This window comes from Mastigoproctus giganteus, chromosome 2 (genome assembly GCF_048544385.1).
Source record: "Mastigoproctus giganteus isolate SK-2022 chromosome 2, ASM4854438v1, whole genome shotgun sequence".
NCBI classification, from domain to species: domain Eukaryota; kingdom Metazoa; phylum Arthropoda; class Arachnida; order Uropygi; family Thelyphonidae; genus Mastigoproctus; species Mastigoproctus giganteus.
Genome location: NC_143576.1, coordinates 190,176,621 through 190,196,190, shown reverse-complemented (window position 1 = coordinate 190,196,190; position 19,570 = coordinate 190,176,621). Strand labels below are relative to the sequence as shown.

The 19,570-nt window shown below is 38.2% G+C and overlaps 1 protein-coding gene across 1 annotated transcript in view; it reads left to right on the top strand.

Moving 5' to 3' along the window:
- The window catches only part of unc79 (UNC-79 domain-containing protein), a 1,082,710-nt gene that overhangs the window by 707,506 nt on the left and 355,634 nt on the right, over positions 1 to 19,570 (top strand). The window contains exon 37 of the mRNA XM_090389680.1: positions 4,793 to 4,928. Coding sequence (XP_090245806.1) covers positions 4,793 to 4,928 — 136 coding nt within the window. The remainder of the gene's footprint in view (positions 1 to 4,792; positions 4,929 to 19,570) is intronic.

Below are 19,570 nucleotides of genomic sequence, written 5' to 3'. Positions count from 1 at the left end.
TACTCCTATTCTTTGCCGCCTTTTTTTCACTTTCTTATTCCAAAGGTGTTTTTCCTTCTGCTTGGAAATTTGCTCATATCCAGCCAGTTCCTAAAAAGGGTGACAAATCCCTCCCATCCAATTATCGTCCCATTGCAATTACTTCTACTCTTTCTAAAGTAATGGAGAAATCAATTAACCGCCAACTCTTAAACTACCTAGAAACCTTCCATCTGATTAACGATCGCCAGTATGGATTCCGTCAGTGTCGATCCACTGGTGATATTCTGGCTTATGTTACCCATTTATGGACTAATTCAATGGAAAGGTTTGGTGAAACACAAGTAGTTGCTCTTGACATCTCAAAGGCTTTTGATCATGTTTGGCATAAAGGTCTTCTAAACAAGCTTCCATCTTATGGTTTGCCAACTGTTTTTTGTAATTGGTTATCCAGTTTTCTCTCTGATCGCTCACTGAGGGTGATGGTAGATGGCTCTCTGTCTTCTAACTTCTCCACTAATGCCGGTGTCCCCCAAGGTTCAGTTCTTTCCCCCACTCTTTTCCTTTTGTATATCAATGACCTTCTTCCATTGACTGGAAATCCTATCCATAGTTTTGCCGATGATAGCACATTGCATTCAACTTTCCATTTTGAGAAACCTTGTCCTGCTCAATCAGCTTCAAGTTCTCGAAAATCTGCTGCCAATTCCTTAAATGCCGATCTTCAGGTAATTCTCCAGTGGGGCAAAGACAACTTAGTTGATTTCAACCCTTCTAAAACTCAATCTTGTCTTATATCTCGCAAAAAGGATTCTTCTGCTCCTATGCTTATCTTTAGTGACACTCCGATTTCTAGGCAAAATGATATATCTCTTTTGGGGATTACCCTGACTTCTAATCTCTCTTGGCACAAGCACATTACAAATATTGCTTCCTCTGCATCTAAAAAACGTGGTTTTCTCTTTCGCTCTCGGCGTTACTTTTCTCCCAAACAGCTGCTCATTCTGTATAAATCGCAAATCCGCCCTGCCATGGAATATTGTTCCCACATCTGGGGTGGTGCCCCCAAAACCTCTCTCAGGCTTCTTGATTTCATTCAGAAGAGGGCAGTTAGGTTAATTAATGATTCATCTCTAACAGAGTCTCTCCACTCGCTTTCTCATAGACGCACTGTTTCTGCTGCATGCCTCTTCTACAGATACTTCCATGGGCACTGTTCTTCTGAATTGGCTTCTATAATTCCCGCTCTCTCTTTCAAAACAGTCCGAACACGTGCCGCCACCAGCCAACATCCATTTACTGTCCAACTTCAAACCCACAGAACCAACTTTTCATCTTCCTCATTTATTCATTCAACTGCCGTTTTCTGGAACAACCTTCCTTCATACGTATTTCCTGAAAATTACAATCTACAGAAGTTCAAGTCCAATGTCAACAAATATCTTCTTTCGACTTCTCAACCTCCAACCCAAGCACGGTACTAAGTACTATAGGTTACAATACCTCTCGTGTTTGGGGTTCTCATAAAAAAAAAAAAAAAAAAAAAATGTACACATTGTACTCCCCAAATTCCAATTCTGCATTCCTTATCTCTGTGTGACGCCATGTCTCTGATATCCCAACAACAGATATCAGCCTTTGATGTCTTCACCAGCTCCTCAAATTCATCAAATTCATCGCTTTCCAATTTGAATTTGTGCCCCCTCATGTATGTGGTCTGAGAAAGTGTAAAAATCCTATCATCATTGATCTTGCCCAATCCATTCAAAGCCTTGAACACCTAAATCAATCACCTAGCAGGTACCTAGTCTCCAGATGCTGCAATTTGCAGAAGTAAAGCCTTTCTTGGTAGGAGCATCCATTTGTTCCCCTCACCAATCTAATTTCCCTTTTCTGTAGTCATTTCAGCAGCTCTACATCCTTCCTAAAATAATGAAGTACTCATGTATTCAGTACTCAAGATATGTACTAACCATTGCCTTATGCAAGGGGATAATCACCTCTTTATCCGTGCTAGCAAAATTCCTGTATATCATTGACGAAATCCCCATAAGCTGGCCTGGCAGCCTGTCTGCATTACTCAGAAAACTTTATATCTGACTGCACAATTACCCCAGGCCTTTTTCATTTTCCACCACCCTGAGTGTAATACCAAACAACTGGTACCTCACTCTGGGGTAACTGCTACCCATGTGCAGGTAGCACAAATTTCGGGCATGCACTTAAGTTATGGAAGAATATCTGTAAACTAGCTATGAGTAAACTTTCCTTTAACCAAAAGCTTATTAACTGTGAAATAAGTTATCGGCTAATGTAGAACTACCAGAGAATTTATGTAAAATTTAAAGAAGGGGGAAAGATAGATAACGTGGATGAAACAAAATGACTTTTTTTTTTCTTTAATGCTGATGCTGAATAAGCCTGATTTCCTTGCATTGATTTGCCTTTATTAAGTTAATACTAACCAATTCAGAGTAGCAATTAAATTCTGTACAAAATTATGGTATGCTATGGAGAATTTTTTTTTTTTTTTTTTTTTAAGTTCAGTTTGGAATTATGGTACAATTAATTTTTTCAAAGTACAGTATATGGTACAAAAGTACAATACTTTTTCTGTACCAATGCAGGTTTGAAAAATCTCATTGAAACTGTTTTGTCGTGATCCGACACAAGGCCTGTGACAATAACTGGTATAATTGTGTCAGATTTGACCAGGAAAAATCTTTGCCATTTTGTGACTCTTGCATTATGCAGATAACAAAAGACATAGCAAAAAATAAAAGACCTGATACAGGGATGCTCATAATTCTCCTCAAAAGTCATTTCATTATGGTCCAATTTTGATATTGAAGTTGAATGATTTAAGTATGTTTTGCATTATCAGGTCAGTTTTGACCCAATGGTACCAGTTATGTTTGTTTGTTTATAGAGTTGTTTTACAATTAATGAAGATTTACTGGACGATCAAAATTTAAGATTTTAGTTGAGAAATCAGATGAGTGTGAAAAGTAGATTCTGCTATAAGCATTCAGAAAGATTCTGAGTCTAGAGCTTCCAGTTTGGAGAAAATGGAGAAAAAAATTAAATTTAAATGTTTTAGTCAGCCTCATCGAACCGTAGAAACAAGGATTTGCAATTTTTTAAAAAATGGTAAATTTATTTACAAACTTGAAAAAAGTCTGCTTGAGTTATGCCTCTAAAGAACAAAACTTCCACAATAAATATTTGGTAAAACATGCAGGTTTCTAAAAATTAAAGACCACCTCTTCTCTCTTTCATGAGCTTATGGAATTAGGAGCAGCATCATTGTTTTGAAATTTTATTCGAGACAGGTTTTAAGATATAGAGGCTTAAAATATTTAAAATTATTTTTCAAAATGGCATAGGTTAATAAAGGTGCAAAAAAAAAATAACTGCTCCAAATGTTCTTATCAGCTGTGTGCAGTGTAAGTTTGATTTACAGAGGAATTACACAAACTGTCAGAAACATTTTTAAGGAATTTTCAGACCTGTTCTTGCTATCCAAAAAACTTTTAAAGAATATTTTGCGTCTGCACATTTTGTGTGTAGTTAAAAAAAAAAAAGAAATATTTCAATGAATTACAAAAATTTACAAATTCATGAAGAGGAATTACAAGACACATCCCTTTTATGTTTAATACAATTATTATTATTATTTTTATTGAATGTTTTCTGATATGAACTGATGGTACAATATTTTATTGAACAGGTATGGTATGATAGATATTTCCAGTTTGAAATACAAAAAAAAAAAAAACAAAAAAAAAAAACAATTTTCATACTGTCATACTGGACTATATTTCCAGCCTCAGCAATGATTAATTTGTCTTGTCTGCTATTGGAGCTCTGCTCATGAAATGGGTGCTGTTACTTGATTGGAGCCATACTGCAATTACATCTGGTGAGTATGGGCTTGGCACATTTAGGGTCATGAGATGGATATCATCATTCTTTTCTTTTTTGGTGATTCCCTTCTACTTCTATCTCTCTCTCTCTCTCAATTTTTTTTTGCCTAGTGCAGCATAAGCCTTAGACTTCCTTGCACCATATGGCTAATAATAATAATGTACTTTAAACATTTTTTTCTGCAGTGGAAGAAATAGTTACCTCTTTTATGTACAATAGGGAGAGCCAGGTGGGAAGAATGAGATGAATAGTAGTGATCTTATTGTTAATAATATAGCACATTGTTACCTTACTGACTGGCAGCACACTGAACTTATAAAAGTATAAAACAAAAGCAAAAAACAAAATGAACTACAGACAGATCAATCGAACTGCTGTTAATCTGGAAAGCAGGCTAAAGTAGCTATGGGAATAATGTACTCTATGAAATAATGATTTTTTTTGGCATGTGTTTTCCCTTTCTGAACTATAAAAAAAAAATTACCAAGCTCTTTATGCAAAAGAATATTCATAATATTTCAGTTTAGGCTATTTGAAAGCTACATTTATTTCAGCCCCAAGTAAACTACCATACTAATATTCAGAAATCTCAACAAGTATTCACTTAATTAGAAAGATTATTTTCAAAATATTTGCCAGTATTAAACTTCTTATTTTTATTCAGTTTTTTTACTTTAGCTGAAAGGCAAAGTTTGTTATCAACTGGATAGTTTAATGTTTAGTTTTAATTTGTGATCATAACTATCGGACTAGATTTTAATTTTTGTTTTGTCATTGTGGTAAAAATAACTGTTAATTTTTATTTAATTTTTATCTCAGGTAATGTAGCACCACAAAGTGTTTCATTATCCTTTGAAATTTTCAATTATTAAGTCTGCTTTTTCAGGTCCATTGCCATGTGATGTACAATCTGAAGATGAAACAAAAGTGAGACTACATTATCGACAAAAAAAGCATAGGAAATCTGGCTTAATTACTTCAGAGGTACAAAAAATATTTGATCAGCAGAATGGGACTTCTAAGTAAGTTTTTGCAATATTAATTTTTTCTTATTTTTTTTTTACTACACTTCAGATCTTAGTAAATGCAATTCTTCTTTTAGTCTACTGAATCTCAGTCCATTCCTGATATCTGCTGATAATAACTGCAATTCATATGGTTTAAGTTCTTAACACCATCTTATAGGAACTGGTAAATTACAGAGAATTAACACAATATATAGTTTGATTATACATAAAATATAATGATTGACATTTGGAGAATTATAATACAAATTACCAACATCAGAATAACTGTGTACAGTTACAGAGTTAATATTAGGACTGGCAAAATAACATAAGGGACAAGCAAGCTTATTAGTATAAGCCAAAAAACTCTATCCTCTTTATATACAGGGTTGTTAAAATTAAAGTATCCCTATGTAGAGGGCTCTGGAGCGAGTTCTAAGGCTCATACTGAAGAGGGATTTGGACAACAATAAAGAATGCCATTTATTGGAAAAAAAAAATTAGTTACAAAATTTGTCAATGTATGCCACGTAACTATCTTGATTACGATTATGCAAATAATTTACGTTATTTGCATAATCGGAAGTTATTGCTACAGGCCACTACTCAGTTCTACTATACTGTATAAAAGCAAAGCAGTCTTTTCAAAATCATACAGTAGATGTCTGCCTGCACTAGAGCAGCAATGCCAACAACATTGCAGGAAAAGGCACTATTAGTGAAGCTGTATTATCAGAACAGCAACAATGCAGTTGTGGCTATCAGAGAATTCCGGCGTCAGAAGCACATAAGGTATGAGTGGACCTACGACTGTTTGTGCTGTCCGCAAAATGATTGCAAAATTTGAAGCGACAGGACATCTTGTTGTTCAACCAGGTAGAGTTCGAAAACGAGTGGACTCCTCTCGTGTTGAAGACGGCTGCGACTGTTGTGGATTTATCAAGTCAATCTCCATGTGGTAGCACAAGTGTGCCAACTGTTTCTTGTGAAGTGGACATGCCATATTCCACTGTAAGGCTAGTAATGCGTCAGGTGTTGCAGTACTATCCTTACAAGATGCACATGCTACAGCAACTAAAGCATGGTGATTCAGATATTCATTTCACATATGCACTTCAGTCACGAATGACAGTGAATATCACTTGGCCATAGAACATCCTTTGTAGTGATGAAGCCCACTTCTGCTTAAATAGACAATTGAATATGCAATAATTGTCGCATTTGGGCAACAGAAAACCTTTGGAGAATGCAATGGGATTAAGAGGTCCCGTTGCATTCTCCAAGAGTGACAGTGTGGTGTGGATTTACGGCCACATTCATGATTGGATATTTTTTTTTAGCAGGTAACACCGACTGGACCCTGCACTTGTTCCATCACCGGATAGCGATATTATGAAATGTCCAATACCATAGCTGCAACAACCTGGGTGCCTTCAGGATACCATATTCATGCAAGGTGGTGCGCAACCCCACATTCACCATTGTGTCCAAAGATTGTGAAGGCAACACTTTACAGGCAAAAGGGTCATCAGCCGTTGTTTCCAGACATCTTGGCCACCCCGATCACCAGACCTCACCCCATGCGAATTCTGGTTGTGGGGTTTTTTGAAGAACCAGGTGTATCGGGAAAGATGTCAAACTCTGGCAGATCTGAAGAACAGCATTAGACGTCATGTGCTGGCTATTCCACTTGACATGTTACGTTCTGCTGTAGAAAATGCTGTTCTTCAAATGGAAACTGTTGTTGAGCAAAATGGAGGACACATTGAATAATTGTAGCGCTGTCCAAGTGATTTGTATTGCCACAGTGCCATATAGTGACACATTTTGTAACAAATTTTTTTTCCAATAAATGGTGAGCACATTCTTTATTGTACCTGTTGTCCAAATTTCTCTTCAGTACAAGCCTTAGAACTTGCTCCAGAGCCCTCTACATAGGGATACTTTAATTTTAATAACCCTGTATATATATATTATTTTATTTATTTATTATTTTTTTTTAATTCTCTGTATGATTAAATGGAATATTATTCCAACAAAATCAGTTGCTCACTGGTTGAAGGCAAATTTCTGCATATCTCTTCTGTAACCTGTCTTTTTCAATTTAAATTTATATTCCTTTATATTTTTTGCCTGAGAAAGAGTGAAGGTGGCATCAGCATTTAGCTTACTCAACTCTTTTAATCTTCTTCAAATCATGCTTCCAAATTATGCTTCCATGCCAAGTTTACAGATGCTGCAATTTATAGAATAGGGTTCTGTATTTGTTGATAACCCTTTTGTGTCCCCCAACTGATCCTCTTACTCTTCTCTGCATCTTTTTCAGCATCCCTTTTAAAATTATGCTTCCAAACTTGTATTGCAGTAAAGATATGGCCTAGTCATTTTTTGTACAATGGAATAATCACCTCTTTATCCATGCTGACAAAGTTTCTGTATATCTTTTGCAGAGCCATGTGCTGTTCAAGCAGCCTGTCTTCACGACCCAGAAACCTTCATGTCAGAATGTACAATTACCCATGGTCTTTTTCATTATCAATTGCCTTGAGTTTGGTGTTACATAAACAGTATGTTATTTTAAGATTGCTGCTACCAAATGCATTGAATGTGTTACTGTGCATTTATCACCATTATACCTCAGTTTCCATATTTCAGCCCATCTGGCTAGTTTATTTAGATCTTTTAAAGTAACATACCCTCATCAATGCAATTTTCCATTCTGCTTTTGTGTCATCAGCAAACTTTGATAGTAAACTTGAAATATGTACTTTACTGTCCTAATAGATTTTAGAATTGTAATAGGTTCAGCACTTGGCATTTAAAAAAGTGTAAAGAAATTTTAAAGTGGTACTGGAAATCAAAGAATGAATATGAAGTTCAAAGTCAGTGAAGACATGAATTTGTCACAAAACTACAATCATGAAAAAAAAAAAAAAAAAAATTCATGATCAGTTTGAGATATATGGTACCATCCAAGATTTATGCAAGCAAATATTCGGGAGACCATTCTCCTCAGTGGGTTAGGAAAATTCTGATAAGGTGTTGCAGTGAGTTACACTATCACAATGTAAATCTGTAAGTCAAGTGCTTGTGAGACTGGAATCAACAGAGCAAGTGTACACCACATTCTCAAAAGAGCAAAGTGGAAATCCTGTTTAAAAATTGCTACATGGTATGAATAAAGATGATCCTGATCACCATGTTGAGTGTTGTAAATGGCTTAAAGAAAAGATAGACAAGGATGCAAGATTTTTGTACAAGATTGTTTGGTTAGATGAGGTAAAGTTTCATGGAAGAAAAATGACCCGAAACATTATCCAACACTAACAAAATCTTGAAATCCATATTTTCGACCTTTGTAGTATTTCTTAACTTTATTGTACAGCTGTCCTCCGAAACATTTTGTAAATATTAGTCCTGAAATACAACTCTTCTTCATAGACCTTCAGGATTTCTTCTCTTCATTCTTCTCTTGGATTTGCATTTCTATTTAATATTACTGTCACACAATCTTTTGTAGCCGTAAATTCTGGGCACTTTCTTTTGTCACTGGAGATGTTTGTTCTTGTGAGCATCCTTTTCCAAACAAACCTGTTTCATCAACATTGGGCACTTGCTTCAGTGTACATTTTCTTTGGTCATTTGTTTTAATGTTTCAGGAAATTGTTCTGCAGCCATCTTATCTGAACCTGCTGCTTCTCCCATACACCATATACTGTGAAACTGTTGGCAATCTTTAAAGTGATTGCACCAGTACTAATCTAATAACCATGAATTCTGTCTTTCATTCTTCGGGGTAATCTTTCTTCAAGCTTTAAAAAAGACTTAAAGCTTTTGCTTTTATGATCATGAGGTTGACCAATGAATTCCTCCTCACTAAGAAAGTATAGATAAAAAGTATTCTTTCCATGATCATGGGCAATGCTTGGGATGACTGGCTTGCACCTAGAGAAATTGCATAGCTTGCCTTAATCTTGGTATTAGCATGGATGGTTCATAACATCACTTTGCTATGACCTGTATCACAGTTAATATCCAAAACTTATTCACTGTTTTTATAGCCCTTAAGTACATCTAATTTTTGCTCTAGCATTATAAATTTTCTGGGTTTCTTACTCCTAACTCTATCGGATTTTTTTTTTTTTTTTTTTTTTGGTAGTTGTTGGCCCATCGGCAATGCACCTCCCAAGGTTTTTGCAGTACTTTGATCCAAGCCTGAGGCGGGATTCGAACCCACGACCTTTGGGTTGCCAGGCAGGCACTTTACCCACCCGGCTAGCCCGGTCGTCTAACTCTATCGTACTGATCCTTTTCAATCATGATTTCGCTTTATAAAGTTATGCAAATTATTAAGTGAAATCATGGGATTTCTGGGATTCCAAGAGATGACTGTGTAAGCAATGTGATAGTGGACAAAGACTAACTGAAAAGAGGGCTGACTTGTGGGATGAGGAAGGCAAGAGAAGCTACATAAACAAATATGCATGGTGGAAGATAGGGTAGGTCCTAGAGTTCTGGGGGCCCATTTGCAAGAATTAATGTTGGGGAATAACCAGTCATCTTTGCCAGGACAGAGAAAGCACATCCCTCCCTTGTTTGGATTTGGGGCCCCACAAAAAAAAAAAAGGACCACCAAAGTAAAAATTGCAGATTCATTAGGAAATTGATCTGTTGATTACAAAAATATCAAAATTCTGCCTCTGTCACATCTCCTTGAAAGTTATACTGAAATTTACTAACTTAATGAATGACTAATTTCATATATATCATACAGTAATGCATTTTCTGTCTTAAAAATTAAGTCTTACTCATATTAAAATACTTTAATCATACATAGACTATGCTACATTCCATTTCCTTAGAAATGTTTGCCACTCTGAGAGTTTTTCTTATAGTTAATTTTTCTTTCCCTCTTAAGAAAGGAGCAGAAACCATGAATCCCATCCCAGTGACATTGGTACCATTTTTCCATTGTGGATGTGTCTTGGTGAAAGCATTCACCTTGCTCACGTACATCTCCCAAATTTCAAAAAACATATCTGAGATAGGAATGAAGAAAATGAATTTTCAAAGACATTCAGCAGCCCATATCTTTATAATAGTGCAATAAAGATGACAGCAGAGATTCAAAATTATCTTCTTTACTTCCAAAAAATCTATGCACAATTGCTTTAAATAATTACTAAGCTGCTAGTTCAGTATCCGGTAGTTTTGTTTCAAATACATCATCTTTGAGGAGTTTTTTTTTTATTTGAGGTCTGATGAAAATTTTTACATTCAGTTTTGCATCTGTTAAATTCAGAAATACTTTCCATAGATAGCAGAATCCACTTCTTTCTTTATCCAGAGCCTTAACAAAAGTCTTCTTTTATTCAAGTTTATATATAAAGGTGAAAGAAAAACCTTTTTGATTCAACCAGCAGAAAATATTTTATATTACTTCTCCCAGATAAAAATTACCCTTTTCCTACTGTTGCACAATTTAATGTTTTTCTGTATCACGGTTGTCTCACAAACATCAAAAACAATAGTATAATGTGAAATATACAGTAAACAACAGTACTGTCACAATAGGCCCTGAGTGCCAAGTGATAGTTGCGTCCAAGCAAAAAATTTTCCTGTGCAATATATAGTGTAATTTTCCCAGTGATTGCATTCTGTTTTATTTCTAATTCCGGCGCCTCCATAGCCAGGTGGGAAGGAGCAGCAGTGCGTAGCACACGCTTCTTGATTAGACCAGGGTTCAAGCCCGTCACCACCAAATACGGAGGATGCGGAAAGGTCAGGGAATGACCACCGCATATCCGGAGCAATATGGCCTTAGTTGCTAATGCTCCTAAAAAAAAAAAACCAAATAAACCAAATTTCTAATTCCTTTCAGTTACTACCTCAGTTCTTTGTAAGTGGTTTTATACTTAACAGACTTTGAGTAAGAACCCAGAAAGGAAAATAACCTTTTTTTTCTTAGTATATTTGTAAATCTATTGACTAACAAACTAATTTTTCCAGTCGCTTGGTCACTAGGTGGCACTGCTCCTGCCTCCACATGGCAGGGCCGGTAACCTGGGGGAAAAGTTATCCTCCAGGGCAAAAAGGAGCAATAATGGATATAAATGACTATCCATTTATATCCATTATTGAGCTAGAACCTTCAAGCTCAAGGCCAGAGACATCATCCAATAATGACCAGAACCAACTTAAAAGGCTTCGAAGGGAAGCACAGTGCCATGACTTGCCAAATTTTTTGGTAATACACTCCCTATCCACCCAGCCTGTGGGCAAGTTATAACCATTTCTAATTGAAAGATCTGGAATCCATCACTGGATTACAAAAAATGATGAAACGGTTGCAATCGGGAGACCTCCTGATCAAAACAGCTTCCTCTAAACATTCTGAATGACTGCTAAAAACAAAGACTTTTGGTGCCGGTATCTCTCACCCCTCACAAAACCTTAAATTCATCTAAAGGCATTATCACAGAGTGGGTCCTACTTACAGTCCCTGAGGAAGAATTAGTTCAATAACTCAACAGTCAAAAAGTGATCAGTGTCAAACATATAATGACAAAAAAAGATGGAAATCTCACTCCTACTAGATCCATCATCTTAATATTCAGCACTCCAGAATTGCCATCCACAGTAAAAGCTGGCTATTTAAATTGCCGAATTCGCCCTTACATCCCAAACCCGATTTGTTGCTTTAAATGTCAGAAATATGGGTACTCTCCACAGGCATGCAGAGGGGATGCCATCTGCCAATTTGTGGATCAAAAGAACATACACAAACAGATTGTTCAGCCTCAACTGGGCACCTCCGTACCCAGGTGGACAGGAGCAACAGTGCATAGCACACTCTTCTTGATTAGACCGGGGGTTCGAGCCCATGACCACCAAATATGGAGGATGCGGAAAGGTCAGGGAATGACCACCACATATCCCCGGAACAATATGGCCTTAGTTGCTAATGCTCCTAAAAACCAAATAACAAACAAATAACGATCAGCCTCAACTCCCATTTGCCCCAACTGCAACGAAAACCACCCTGCTTTTACAAAAGCATGTGAAATGTGGAAAACTGGCAAAAAAAATCCAAAAATACAAAATTGAACATAAAGTCACATATCCTGAGGCACGCAGGCAGATTATGTTGACAATGTCTAGTTGATCCCATGCGTCTCACACCCGGAGCTATTCATCAACTGCAGTTCAAACAGAAATTTCAGTTTCGCCCAGCACTTCTCTTGCTAACTGGGTTAAAGCAACCCTATCAACATCTGGAAAAGACACTCCGAAATCCAAAACCAGTGAAGACACTAACATTTCAGTTAGTATTCCAACTGATACTCCAACAGTCTTGAATGACAAAGAAAAATTGAAAACTGCTAAAGACCCTAAGAAAGCTGAAACACTCACTGACAGTATAGAAGTGGATAAATACCATGGTTATGAGGAACCCCTCCTGGAACTTCATGCCAATGACACAATGGATACTGGATGCCCTGTGTTCCCAAAAAAAGACCAGAAGAAATGCTCTGCACAAAAAAAAAACAGTCAAATGAATCTTCTTCAACTAAACCGAAATAATGCAAAACATCATGCTCCTAATGCCTACAGGAAACATTCCTGTCACCGCAGATCTCACCAAAATTTTCAAATTATGTCATGTAAGACAAGATAGAATATCAGAATCTAGTGTACGTGGAGAAGTAGCTATTCTTATTAATTCAAATATTCCATCGAGACTCATCCAGTTACAAACCTCCCTAGAAGCTGTGGCAGCTCATATTGAAGTTGGTAATTCAGTTACCTTTGTTTCTATTTACATTCCACCATCTCTGCCATTTCCTCATTCAGAACTGGACAATCTTACACAGCTCCCAACATCAGTATGCCTTTTTGGTGATTTTAATGGTCACCATTCATTGTGGGGATCCACTACAATGGACGCAAGAGGCAATTTGATTGAAGAGTTTTTGAATAGCAGTGATCTCAATTTACTAAACTCTGGATCTCCCACATACATCCACCTACCTACAGATTCCACTTCTATAATCGACTTGTCAATTTTTCCATCATCCATCTTTCCAATATCCCTTTAATACAATCATTTTCCAATTATTTGCACATTACAAACAGGGTGGTTTTTTTTTTTTTTTTTATGTAAACCCTAAACACAAGAGATATTAGAACCTATAGTACTTAGTACCGTGCTTGGGTTGGAGGTTGCGAAGACAAAAGAAGATATTTGTTGACATTGGACTTAAACTTCTGTAGACTTTAATTTTCAGGAAATAGGTATGAAGGAAGGTTGTTCCAGAAAACGGCAGTTGAATGAATAAATGAGGAAGATGAAAAGTTAGTTTTGTGAGTTTGAAGTTGGACAGTAAATGGATGTTGGCTGATGGTGGCACGTATTTGGACTGTTTTGAAAGAGAGAGAGAGAGAGAGAGCGGGAATTATAGAAGCCAATTCAGAACCTATGGACAGTGCAATGGACAGGACAATTCAGAACATAGGACAGTGCCTATGGAAATATCTGTAGAAAAGGAATGCAGCAGAAACAATCCGTCTATGAGACAGCGAGTGGAGAGACTCTTATAGAGATAAATCATTAATTAATCTAACTGTCCTCTTCTGAACAGAATCGAGAAGCCTGGGAGAGGTTTTAGGGGCACCACACCAGATGTGGGAACAATATTCCATGGTAGGGCAGATTTGCGATTTGTAAAGAGTGAACAGCTGTTTGGAAGAAAAGTAATGCTGAGAGCAAAAGAGAAAACCAAGTTTTTTAGATGCACAGGAAGCAATATTTGTAATGTGCTTGTGCCAAGAGAGATTAGAAGTCAGGGTAATCCCCAAAAGAGATATATCGTTTTGCCTAGAAATCAGAGTGTCACCAAAGATAAGCATTTGAACAGAAGAATCCTTTTTGCGAGATATAAGACAGGACTGAGTTTTAGAAGGATTGAAATCAACTAAGTTGTCTTTGCCCCACTGGAGAACTACCTGGAGATCGGCATTTAAGGAATTGGTAGCAGATTTTCGAGAAGCTGAAGCTGATTAAGCAGAACAAGGTTTCTTAAAATGGAAAGTGGAATGCAATGTGCTATCATCAGCAAAACTATGGATAGGATTTCCAGTCAATGGAAGAAGATCATTAATATACAAGAGGAAAAGAGTGGGGGAAAGAACTGAACCTTGGGGGACACCGGCATTAGTGGAGAAGTTAGAAGACAAAGAGCCATCTACCATCACCCTCAGTGAGCAATCAGAGAGAAAACTAGATAACCAATTACAAAAAACAGTTGGCAAACCATAAGATGGAAGCTTGTTTAGATGACCTTTATGCCAAACACGATCGAAAGCCTTTGAGATGTCAAGAGCAACTGCCTGTGTTTCACCGAACCTTTCCATTGAATTAGTCCATAAATGGATGACATAAGCCAGTTTATCACCAGTGGATCAACACTAACGGAATTCATACTGGCGATCATTGATCAGATGGAAGGTTTCTAGGTAGTTTAAGAGTTGGCGGTTAATTGATTTCTCCCTTGCTTTAGAAATAATTGCAATGGGACAATAATTAGTTGGGAGGGATTTGTCACCTTTTTTAGGAACTGGCTGGATATGAGCAAATTTCCAAGCAGAAGGAAAAACACCTTTGGAATAAGAAGGTGAAAAAAGGCAGCAAAGAACAAGAGTAAGTTCAGGAGCACAGGTTCTGAGAACAAGTGGAGAAATACTTGAAGGAAGCATTGAATGGAGCGTGTTGGGAATGGTGGGAGATGTTTTACCAAGATAATTAATACATGAGTTGGAGGAAAAATGGGATGCTAGCAGGTCAGCTTTATCCTTGGCTGAAGTGACAACAGAACCATCTGGTTTGAACAGAGGTGGGAGCAGAGATGGGCAAAAGTTGTGGCCAATAGCTTTTGCAAGAGACCAAAATGCTCGGCTACCACTAGAGCAAGAAGCAAGTTTTCTACTCTTAGCCTGTTCAAACTCTTGTTTGGACTGATTAATAATGGGACGAGAGTAGCCTTGTGCAGGCGAAGTTTTTACGGCTCAGGAAAATAGAGAAAGTTTTTTCTGTTTTATTAACATAAATTGGCTTGAATTGGCTTATTAACTTATTTTCTAGAGTAGCTCTATATTCCTAGTTATGATACTTAGTTTAAATTTTAACTTAGATATAGATTTTGTAAAATTTCAAATTGGGAAGTATTATTACTTAGTTTTTTAATAACATACACGTATAAGTTATAAATCCAGTTTAATGTAAGAATACAAATATATACTAACAGTAGCTTTCGAGATGCATGTCTCTTCATCAACTGACATTTAAATACAAAATACAACGGATAAGTGCAATGAGCTGAGTGAGGCACATTAATCATGCGTCATTGTTGTTGCACGGACGTGCGCTGCTTTCTACTCCACTGATCATCTAGCATTAAAACGGTTGTCTCTAGGATGGGGTGTAGACGTATGCCTTTTTGGCGATTTATTGCCTTTGGATTGTTTACTATGTTGAGTGACTCTAGCCATAGGCGGTGGTGAAAGTGTCGTGAGTGGTCCACTATTTCAAAGTCACGTTTGGGGTCAAGATCGTGGTTGGTGGCTCAAAAATGTTCCGCGACCGCGGACTGGTCAGTTTCGGCAAGCCGGATTGCTCTGTCGTGTTCCGTAAGGCGATCTTGGAGATGCCTTGATGTTTCTCCTATGTAGTAACTGTTACAGTCACTACAGGTGATGCAATATACTACATTGCTGCGTAAGACAGGTGTGACAGGGGTCTTCACACTGGAGACAAGTGAACGTAGGTTCCTGCAGGGTAACTGCACACATTTGATGTTGTAATTTCTAAGGACCTTCGAGATCCGTCCTTACACGCCTGGATAATAGGGAATGTAGGCGGACGATATACCGACTTGGTTCGGTGGTCTTGGGTTGGATGTGAGTTCTTCTGCCTGTAATAGGCATCTGCTTAGCACATGGGATGGATAACCACATTTGGTTAGGTCTGCCTTCACACGGGAGATCTCGTTACACCTAATTGTATCAGTGCTGGAATGGCTCCAAGCCCTGGAGAATAGAGTGCGGGCAGTGCTCTTGAGATGGATTGGTACGTGGCCGGATCTGTAGTTAGTGAATTGACCACACCACATAGGTTTGCGGTATACTGAAGTCTCTAGATGTGGGCCTACCCGATGCACTAGGACTTTCAGGAACAGGATTGTACCGTTCACCTCTGACTCTATAGTAAACTTGATGAAATTAGATAGGGAGTTGAGGTATTCCAGTAGTGCTGTTTCAGAGCCACGTGGTAATATAGTAAAAATATTGTCAACATATCTACACCATGTTGTAATAGGTGTGGGTGGGTTCCGGTGTATCTGCTCCTCCAGATCTTCCATGGCGATGTTGGCTACTACGGAACTAACAGGGGCACCCATAGCAGTGCCATTTACCTGCTGGTAGACTGAATCCTCAAAAGTGAAGATGCTGCTTGATAAGCATAGGTTGAGGGCGGTACAGATGTCATCAGTGGATAGTGATGTCCTGGATTGGAGGCTTAAGTCGTTCTCGAAGAGCCTTCTGGCGCAGTGCACGGCTTGTTGGACGGGAATTGAAGTGAATAAAGAAATCACATCAAATGATGCCATGACAGTGTTGTCAGGGATTGAAAGGTCCTTAATGAGGTGGATGAATTCACTGTATTTTTAACGGTGTGCAAGGTATTACCTATAAGAGGTGAGAGGAGACGCGCGATATACTTGGACAGTTCATACGTTGGGGCACTGCAGCACGACGCTATAGGTCTGAGGAGAATACCCGGTTTGTGGATCTTTGGCAATTCTATGGATTACCAAAGATCCACAAACCGGGCATCCTTGGACTCAGGGGAGGTTCCCACGGACAGGAGATGTGCAAATGTATCCCCAATTCACTAAGGGGGACATGAGTAATTAGAGACCAGTTAGTTTAACTTTTGTTCCGGGTAAAATAATGGAGTCACTGGTTAAAGATGCATTGCAGGATCATCTAGACAAGACTGCAGCAATAATTCAGACATGGGTTTGTTAAGGGAAAGTCTTGTCTGACAAATGGATAGGATATTATTATGTGGTTACAAAGGAACTGGATGCAAAAAATAATTTTGATATCATATATTTGGATTTCAGGAAAGCTTTTGACACTGTTGCGCATGAAAGACTATTGTACAAATTGGAGCAGAATGGTATTAAGGGTAAGTTGCTACAATGGATAAAAGGATGGTTAAGTGAAAGAAGACAGAGGGTGCTAATCAATTGGTGCTGCTCTTCATGGACTAATGTTATTAGTGTAGTCCCACAGGGTTCAGTGTTGGGTCCACTGTTGTTTGTATATTTATCAATGATATTGATGAAGGTATATCAGGCTTAGTGTCGAAGTTTGCAGATGATACAAAGGTTGGCAGGGTTGTTAAAGACAGTAATGGCAGTGTGCTGCTGCAACAGGATATAGATAATTTGGGTAGATGGGCTAAGAAGTGGCAACTGAAATTTAACCTTGACAAATGCATATGGGTAGAAGTAACCCCAGACAAACGTACCAACTGTGTGGTACTCCACTAGGCGCCTCCGTAGCCAGGTGGGAAGGAGCAGCAGTGCGTAGCACACACTTCTTGATTAGACCGGGGTTCGAGCCCTTCACCACCAAATACGGAGGATGCGGAAAGGTCAGGGAATGACCACCGCATATTCCCGGAGCAATATGGCCTTAGTTGCTAATGCTCCTGAAAACCAAATAATAAATAAAATAAAATAAATAAATAAGGTACTACACTTAAGGTGGTAGAAAACGAAAAAGACCTGGATTAATTGTGCAGGCAGATATGAAGTTTTCTGAGCAATGCAGACAGGCTGCCAGGGCAGGTCATGGGATTTTGTCAATGATAAATAAGAATTTTTCTAGCAGGGAAAAGGAGGTGATTGTCCCTCTGTATAAGGCAATGGTCAGGCCACACCTTGAGTACTGCGTACAGGTCTAGAGGCCTCATTTTAGGAAGGATGTATATTTACTTGAGTGTGTACAGAGAAGGGCAACAAGATTGGTGAGGGGAATGAAGGGATCCTCTTACCAAGAGAGGCTTAAGTTCTGCAAATTGCAGTGGCTGGAGGCTAGGCACCTGCACGGTGATCTGATTGAGGTGTTTAAGGCCTTGAATGGGTTGAGCACACTGAATTCTGATGGAATCCTTCCACTTGTTCAGATTACGAACCTAAGGGGGCATAAATTCAAATTAAGAAAAGACAGATATAGAATAGATGTGCGGAAATTTGTCTTTAGCCAGCGGGTGATTAATTGCTGGAACAAACTTCCATCTGTCGTTGTGGAAGTTGATAGCTTGAATAAATTTAAGGAGGAACTGGACAGGCATTTGGAGGGAATGGTGTGATTTTTTTTTTTTTTTGGCTGATGCTGCATGAGCTCATACACATGCTTTCTTGCATCACATGCCACTACTACTACTACACTAATGACAGTACGCTGCTGCAACAGGATCTAGAAAAGTTGAGCAGATGGACCGGGAGGTGGCAAATGAAGTTTAACATTGACAAATGTAAAGTACTACGTATAGGAAGCAGTAACCCCAGAGTGACGTATCAACTCTGTGGTACTACACTGACAGTGGTAGAGAACGAAAAGGACCTGGGGGTAATTGTGTAGGTAGATATGAAGTTTTCTGAGCAGCGCAGATGGTCTGCAAGAGTAGCTCATAGTGCCTTGGCAATGATATACAGGAATTTTTCTAGCAGGGATAGGGAGGTGATTATTCCCTTATATAAGGCAATGGTCAGGCCGCACCTTGAGTATTGCATACAGGTCTGGAGGTCTCATTTCAAGAAGGATGTAGAGCTGCTGGAACAAGTACAGAGAAGGGCAGCAAGGTTAGTGAACGGAACGAATGGTTGCTCTTACGAAGAAAGGCTTAAGTTTTGCAAATTACAGTGTCTGGAGACTAGGCACCGGCGAGGTGATCTGATAGAGGTGTATAAAGCCTTGAATGGTTTGAGCATGCTCAATGCTGATGGAATTCTTCCTCTTGCTCAGAATAATCATCTGAGAGGGCATAAATTTAAATTGAGGAAAGTCAGATGTAGGATAGATGTGTGGAAGTTTGCCCTTAAACAGCAAGTAGTTGGTTGGTGGAACAGACTTCCATCCTTTGTTGCGGAAGTTGATAACCTAAATAAATTTAAGGCTGAGCTGGACAGGTATTTGGGACGAACGGAGGGGTGAAATGGGAACGTTTTTTTTTTTTTTTTGCTGATGCTGCATAAGCTTGCTTTCTTTCATCATATGCCTCTAATAATGCTAATGCTAATAACTGCTTTACAATAATTGTTGCGAACTTTTGTGTAGGCAGAAAATGAAACTAAAGAATTCGACTCAAGCCAGTTACGATATGTAACATTCTTCTCTTGAACAGCCTTAGCACATTTATTAGAAAACCAAGGTTTAGATAAAGGACAAGATTTTAAAGTGGTGTGTGGGATAATGGATTCCATTTCTTCAAGAATAATTTCATTGACTCGATCTGAGAAAAAGTGACATCAGAAGTTTTGAAACAGTAATCCGACCAAGGAAAAGAAGAAAAGAAATCTCGCAGT